This window comes from Sprattus sprattus (assembly GCF_963457725.1).
Source record: "Sprattus sprattus genome assembly, chromosome: 18".
Classification (NCBI taxonomy): domain Eukaryota; kingdom Metazoa; phylum Chordata; class Actinopteri; order Clupeiformes; family Clupeidae; genus Sprattus; species Sprattus sprattus.
In genome coordinates, this window is record NC_137916.1 from 22,848,217 (window position 1) to 22,856,359 (window position 8,143).

Genomic DNA, 8,143 nt, shown 5'->3' on the forward strand with positions numbered 1-8,143 from the left:
TCAAAACTAAGTTGTAGCTATAAACACAAATATATACTATATCTGAACTTAAGGTAAATATGAAATAATAATGCTGTGTACATATTACAATACTGTGCATATTTATCCTATTTTTGGTTTGGGTTAGGGCCAGTTAGTGCACGAATTACCTACATGGTTGAGAACTGTACTTGCAACCATGGAACACATGTTCACTGAGATAAGAAGCAGCACAACAATGAAACAAACTTGCTATAATTACAGGTAATGAGAAGGAAACCAAAATACGTAAATCAGTCAAATCAAATAAATTATTTTCAAATATTAAGATAAATCTGTCAAATCATCAGTAGTACTTTCAAATAAGTCAGTAAACCAGTCAAATCATCAGGAAATCTTTTCAAATATATTACATAAACTTTACTTTCTTTTAACTTCAGTCATTCAAAAAAAGATATATATACTGTACATATAAAATACAAATACATAGTACAAGAAGATTTGGTGTTTTTACAAAAGGAATCACAGGCTCTGACACCCATGGTCCTGAACTCCATCTGTACTCCACCCTCAGGCTACAGTGCACCACCACTGCACACAACCTCCGTCAGCTCCAGGGCACATCCACCCACTGCACACAACCTCCATCAGTCACTTACCTCCCAGCGACGTGTACACCTAACCCTAGCAGCACACCACAGATGCTCAGGCCAGGCATTCATTCATCAGTCCCTCCAACGGCACGATATCTCCACCGCCGACTCCACAACGCGAGATATCCGCCATTCTGCTCTCCTGTCCCATTGTGAGAGCGAGCTCTGGGGTCATCCCCACCTGCTGCTTGCTGTGAGCATGCTGCTCTGTCTGCCAAGTGAAACATACCTAGTCTTTTCATGGGAAAGCCGGTGATAAAAATCAACTTTGCAAGACATGGACACAAAGAGAACTCGAACAAAGGCAGTGATTCAATCTCTCTCGCCCTTATCATGCCCTCTCTCTCTCTCTCTCTATCGTTCTCTCTCTCTCTCTCTCTGTTTCTGTCTGTCTCTTGCTTCCCCTCTCTTTCGCTGTCACCCTCTTGAAGTCACTACGTAACATTCAACTTTAAAGTTCTTCTTTTATGTGAAATGAAATGGTTTCTTTTTTTTTCTCCCCAGCTGCTGCCAACACACCATCTACTGTTTGAGGCTGACTTCCTTTTATATGTTGGAGGAGCTAACTGGGATGGAGCGGACAAAGAGACCTTTAGGTGGGCCACTAGCTGCACTGTTTCAGTTCTGCCAGTGTTATCACAAGCTCACAGGGCTCTTTGTCTGACTACAACAAGGTTATTCTTTACCTGGCACACTACAATGCCTGAACAGACCTCAGGCTCATTTGTTTACATTCAAATTGTGGTGACGTCCTACCCTCATGGAGAATGTTACTCACCCAGGTCATTGAACAGCACCACGAACTAAAATGGTTTAAATCCAGTCGATGTTACTTGTAAAAGCTGAAGATTACATTAACTTATGCTAATAAATGATTCTCAATTCTGTTACAATTATATGTTTAAGGATAGCTAGACTAGTCATTAGTAAGGTTCTAGCAATGGGTTGTAGTAGCAATGGTGCAGTGACACGATCTTGTACTTTACATAGAATAAAATGACAACTCATTGTCACCGTGCAAACTAGTAATGAATGCCGATACTTTGATGTTATTCACTTTAATGTTCTTAGCTTTTATTTAATTTTCCCTCGTTCATTTGAAATACCATGTTTGGCAGGTTATATTACCTCTCTTTGTCGCTTACATTTGAGGTCAAGGTCGCTGAGAGAGATGGAGGAGAAGACTTCTGTGGACTTTGAGTTATCTCTTGCGCTTGCTCGCGCCGTCACTGCACATGCGAGGCCTGAATCCGAATGCTAATTGGTCGATTACCATGGGCACGGGAGTGCATCTTCATGAAAATCCTGCTCTGCGGGGCTTTCCCAACTGGTTGCCAGCTCAGTGTGAATCCAAATCCCCAAGGCAACACAACATTCCCTAAATAAACAAAGTACATCGTTTGAAACACTCGTATATCACAGTGAAACAACATTGCCACCTGTACTTTACCGTGCTTCATCGTATCGCAGTAACAATTTGGGACATTTCTGATGCCTTTGGAGTAAAACAACACGTTTTTCCACTGAGGGTGCTGAACAGAATAGTAGAGACAAAGCTCTCTGAAGTTTAAAATTAAATTTGACATTTAATCTATGGTCACCAGTCCGGGTTTTTCAGTTGCAACCCTTACCGTTTTCAATTACTTGGTCGGTCCCACTGGAGAAAGCATGCAAACCGAGCTGGTAGTACGGGCTGTATGTGTCTATTTCGGCAGTAAATGCAATCGGAGAGAATGGGGATGATGATTGAAACCTGGAATTATTATATAACAAATATTGATTCACAGGCAAAAGACTTGATTTTTATTGAACACATATCAAATTAAAAGGTACCATTGCATCACAGCATCACTTTCTACTAGTTTACATATTAATTATGACAGTGTAGTTAAAGAGAAACATAATTGTGAACATTGCTTGCTATCCTCTTTTAGGCAAAAACACACAGAAAACTATTTTAATCGTTCGACAAATATGTGATGCAGAGATCGAACGAAATTGTATATGTATAGCACACTTATTGGAGTAGACATATTCATGAACGTAATTTAACATAACAAACTGAGGATGAACAATTTGCAGGTCATGCTCTGGTAATTTGTGTGTGGGCGTTTATACCGTTCACTGACCGTATGTTTGCATGTGTATTTTGTCTTACAATCGCAAATATATACATGGTTCTAATGTAACTACCGTGTCGGTCAGGACCTGTCACACTGTACAATTATTATGTTCTGGTGGAAACAGCAACACAAGTCAGAGTACATTCGTCTCTCAAATTTGAGGCCCCTTTATAATAATTCAAAAGTAATGCGTCAATGAATTCTGAAATGATGTCGAACTTGTGCAATTTCAAAACAATTACAAAAAGTTACACAAGTTTAAAACAGTCTTCAAAGAATAAATTCGTACTTTCACCCATGGCAGCCTACAAATAATCTGCGCCTGAAACTATTACAACGACATGTGTGTTACAGAAAAATTGCAAATATTGAACAAAACGTCGTCGACGATGTACAAGTGTATTAAAGCAGGAGAAAATTACGCGACGTAAAACAGCCATAAAATCAACTTGAGAAATGATGCCTAATGAATTGCCGGTAAAGTTTTTGAGCCAATTGAAAAGGAATATGATGAAACGTCTAAGCCAATCAGATGCAGTAGGAGGGGTTTGGAGCTCAAACTTCGAGTAAAGTCTTCCGACTGTCGACGACTATCAACGTTCAGACTACATCAAGTGCTCAGTTAGAGAGGCAGGTCAAGAACACCAAGCGAGGAAGGAGATAGCACAGTTATCTTTTTCCTTGGTCGGGTAAATGATGAAGAGCGTGTAAAGTGCGGTCCTCCTCAGTTTCAAGTTGGATTTGGTTCGATCATCCTCCTCAAGTAGAAACGTTTCACAGGATTATTTCTAGCTGGCTGTTCTATGTTGAAAATGACAGAGGAACCCAAGACACTCATGGAGCCCCCATGCAGCCCTGCGGGCACCACCAGCTCCATGTCCCAGGATGAGTCCGACTCAGATGCTCCTTCCTCTCCGACGGGCTCCGACGGACATGGCTCCCTCCTCGCCGGCTTGGGCAAAAAAGCGGATAGCGAAGATGACAGGTTCCCTGCCTGCATCAGAGATGCGGTTTCCCAAGTTCTTAAGGGATATGACTGGTCTCTGGTTCCTATGCCGTCTCGGGGAAACGGCTCGCTGAAAAACAAACCTCACGTGAAGAGACCGATGAATGCTTTCATGGTGTGGGCGCAGGCTGCGCGCAGAAAGCTCGCGGACCAGTACCCCCATTTGCACAACGCCGAACTGAGCAAAACCCTCGGCAAATTATGGCGGTGAGCTTAAATATTTTCGCTTTTTATATTTGTTGCTGCAACAGTGTTGTTAATGTCCAGTAAATTACATATCAACTATTTATACATTTGTCAATATAACTTAATTAAAAGTGTGTGGGCAAGTTGAAAGTGCATATTTGCACATGTAGGCCTATGCAAAATAGAATGATATATGCTTTGATGTTAATGTTTCGATTTGATGAACTAGTATCGTTATCTATTAAAAATCGTTATCTAAAACGTTCCAAAATGTATTCTGCCACTTAACAGTTGCATGTTGTTACCACAGCTTGTTATCAGAGAATGAGAAAAGACCGTTTGTCGAGGAAGCCGAACGGCTGCGAGTCCAGCACAAGAAAGATCACCCTGACTACAAGTATCAACCTAGACGACGAAAAAGCGTGAAGCCTGGTCAGAACGACTCTGATTCGGGGGCCGAACTGGGTCACCAAATGTACAAGACCGAGCCTGGAATGGGCGGTTTGGCAGGGTTAGCGGACGCTCACCATCACCCAGACCACACAGGTGAGTGACGTGCCTGCTCAGAGCAGTGAACTTCTTACATTTGCTTACAATTTAACATTTAAATTAGGTGCAGTCATGGACGGTTGTTACTGACCGGGTTTTGACAGCTCAATATCTGCTTATAGGTCAACCACATGGTCCTCCCACACCCCCCACCACTCCTAAGACAGACCTGCACCACGGGGGCAAGGGCGAGCTGAAACACGAGGGTCGGCGTCTAATGGACAGCAGCGGAGGGCGGCAGAACATCGACTTCAGCAACGTGGACATCTCTGAGTTGAGCACCGACGTCATCTCCAACATGGAGGCCTTCGATGTGCATGAGTTCGACCAGTACCTTCCCCTCAATGGGCACATTACCACGGCCACCGCTGCCAACATGCCAGGCTCCGACCACGGGCACGGGCCCAACACCGGGGGTCCATTCAGCTCGCCGTACAGCCACCCCAGCTCAGCCCCTACCACATGGAGCCGCAAGAGCGCCGTCGGCCCGTCTTCCACCACCTCTCCCTCTGCCGACTCTGCCAGCCATCGCACCCACATCAAAACCGAGCAGCTGAGCCCCAGCCATTACAGCGAGCCCCCCCACGCCTCGCCCTCCCACCCCGACTACCCACCGTACCCTCCCCAGGCTTGCGTCACCTCTGCCGGCTCGGCCTCGGCCTCTGCCTCCTCCTTCTCCAGCTCCCAGTGTGACTATGCGGACCTGCAGAGCTCCGGCTACTACAGCCCCTACTCTGGGTACCCCTCCAGCCTCTACCAGTACCCCTATTTCCACTCCTCGCGGAGGCCCTACGGCAGCCCCATCCTCAACAGCCTCTCTCTCCAGTCCTCCCACAGCCCCTCAGCCAACTGGGAGCAGCCCGTCTACACCACCCTGTCCAGGCCCTGAGGGCCACATCCTTACTCTCTCAAATGCCCCTGACTTTCTCAAATGCCCCTGACTCTCTCAATTGCCCCTGCCGAGGGCTCCCTACAGAGCTGAGAGTCGGCTGTACAGCCATTTATTGCACTAAGGAAGGGTCCTCAACCAGGAGAAGAGAATATGTGCCATCTCAGTTTATACCAGAAAAATGAGAGAGATACAGAGAGAGAAGAGTGGTGAGAGAGGGAGAGTGAAGTGCCTGCTGATTTTTTTTTATTTTTTTTTACTTTGATGCAGTTTTTTTTTCTGTATTGTACGGACATTTTGAAGGCAGAACTTGATATATTGGTGCCTGAACAGCAAACGGAAATCCTCTGTGAGGACCACCTGTCACCAACAACCCCCCTCCCCCGCGCTATAATTCCCCTTCCACCATCTCCCTCCCCCCAGTCCACGCGCACGCACACACACACACACACACACACACACACACAGACTCTGCTCAAACCCCCGTCTGCGGCTGTTGGTGTGTTTTTCCATGGCTGTGTGTGTACTGACTTGTGTAGAAGATAATTACAAAAACAGGCCAACTGATTTGATGAGACAGATGGAGTAAGTTAATGCAGAAATATGTGCACTGGGACCAATTATAAAATATTCTTAAAATACAAGGCAGCAAGGGCTCTTTTCTGCAGCGTGAATTTGGAAAGAACCCTGGACTTCAGGCAGAGGGACCATAAACTTAATATGTGTTTTTTAAAAGTGAAGTTATAATTTTTTTTTAACTATTCCATATGTATTTATGTTAAACGTGTTATTTTGCCGCTGTATAGTTGTACAGATGTTTTTGAGGAGGTGAGGTGGATGTTTCAAAAATAAGAAATGCAGGCTTTTCTATCTCTGATGAAGGATGGGTGTCTGCTGTGGCCTTCCACGCAATCCGACCTGCACACAATCTTCATTCCAGGTTGTTGAAAGCAAGCTAATAAACTGGGACCAATTGCATACCACGTGATGAAACAGGTGTCTAAATGCTATGCCTACCGAATCGCGATTAGTCATGATGTGGGGTAGACGGAAACGCTGTAAGATAACTCGGCCCCGTTTTGAGCGAGGCGTCAGCTGTTTTTCGCCCAGCGGGAAGCACAGGACTTTCTCGAGACAGAAGTGGACCCCCTTCTTGACATCACCAGCTTGGTTATACATTACGCCTGATGTCGCTCTACTAATTTCGTAGGATACGATGGATTGCGTGTTTCAGTTCAAGCCCTAAACTATTTTGAAAAGGACTTTCATTTAAGACGGTCCGCCAGACTTGGAATACTCGTGTGCGTGTAGTGCGTGTGAGACAGAGATATATAATGTCTTACGATGCGTCAATTCAAAGGCACTTGCATTGCCAAGGTTTAAAACCTCGTGTTGCATCGGAATGATCAGAAAGTCAATTCATTATTTAAATATTAACAACTTCTTTCAAAATGCATTTGTCGATAAACATAATAATACGACTTTAGGGAGACTCGCCACTTTCAAGCATAATTTGGTGCTATCCGGATCTCATAGAATGGATTTTGTTTTTTATTTTACGATGTTGTAATTATTTTCAGCTTTATATTGTATTTCACTCACCTTGAAACAGTGTTCATAGCCAACTTTATTTTTCCCGGTGTACGTTGGAAGAAAGGACCGGATGTATGGGTTTTTCTTTTTCTTTTCTCCATGTTTACTAGAATATCCTCACAAGCACAGCTAACCTTACTTGTTGGTAATTTCTGTGAAAAAATAAACGTATCTTTTCTCTGAATAGTGAATGATGTGTGTTGAAAAACTACAATGTTAAAATAAATATTTTCATCATCGATTAACTGTCTTTCATTCGCAGAAATGCGCAGTCTCCGTTAACGTTGAACTTTAAAGACATCACTTGACTACAGCCGCTAGATTTGGCCGGGAGATGTGTGACGCAAATGCAGGTCAAGTCTTTATTTCACTGCATGCACCGTTCCCCCGGGATCTGTGCCATGGAAAATGTCGACAGTGACAGATTTTTGCAGCACTAAAATATAAAAGCGCACAGACCCAGATGTGTCTCTTTACAAAAAAAAACACAATTTTTAGATGAAAAGCATCTGCAAGAAGACAGATATGCTGGGAATGGGCAGAGCAACGCAAGAAGATCCATTTGGTAGTACCCTTTCTTTTGTCAGTTGTCCAGCTTCATTTGTTAACACTGACTTTCCTTGAGATCTCGAGGGGCAACTTGTGGATAAGTTGGTTGACAGCTGAGACATTTCAAACCAAAAGGCGGGCGTGTTAAAAAAAAAAAAAAAACTGCAACTGCGTTGGCATGAAATGACTCACGTCTTCCTTGTTGGACACCAGTTGAATCAGACACGTACCCTGGGCAGGCTTGTTCACCAAAATGCTGGTGTGTTTCCATGTGTGTGCGTGCGTTTATGTGTAACCCAACTTAGGGTCCACTGGGCATTGAGTTTGAAACTGAGTACCAGCATGCATGCCAAGCAGCCGTCCCCAACTGGTCGCGGGAGAGAGCCAAGGGCCGGGCGCAGCGCTGCTGAATTTTAATGATTCATTATGCGGCGGACCGGTCCTATTGTTTCCCTTTATCCGGACAGCAATAAAAGAATTAATTGGAGAGAAAAAGGAAGGGCAGGGGAACTGACAAGTCATTAAGAGCGCCGTGAATGGGCTATTAGATGCACGCAGTGGAGGAATTTCCCTCGGACCGTTTCATATCGCAACTCTCCTTAAGCAACGGAGGAAA

General features: G+C 44.3%; 1 protein-coding gene across 1 annotated transcript; it reads left to right on the forward strand.

The window, feature by feature from the left end:
- Positions 1–3,385: 3,385 nt before the first annotated feature.
- LOC308379550 (transcription factor Sox-8-like) lies at positions 3,386–7,092 on the forward strand. Its single transcript, XM_080856736.1, has 3 exons — positions 3,386–3,968; positions 4,258–4,493; positions 4,619–7,092. Exons 1-3 carry the CDS (start codon positions 3,559–3,561, stop codon positions 5,383–5,385), a joined length of 1,413 nt encoding a protein of 470 aa, XP_080712862.1. The 5' UTR covers positions 3,386–3,558; the 3' UTR covers positions 5,386–7,092.
- Positions 7,093–8,143: the final 1,051 nt, after the last annotated feature.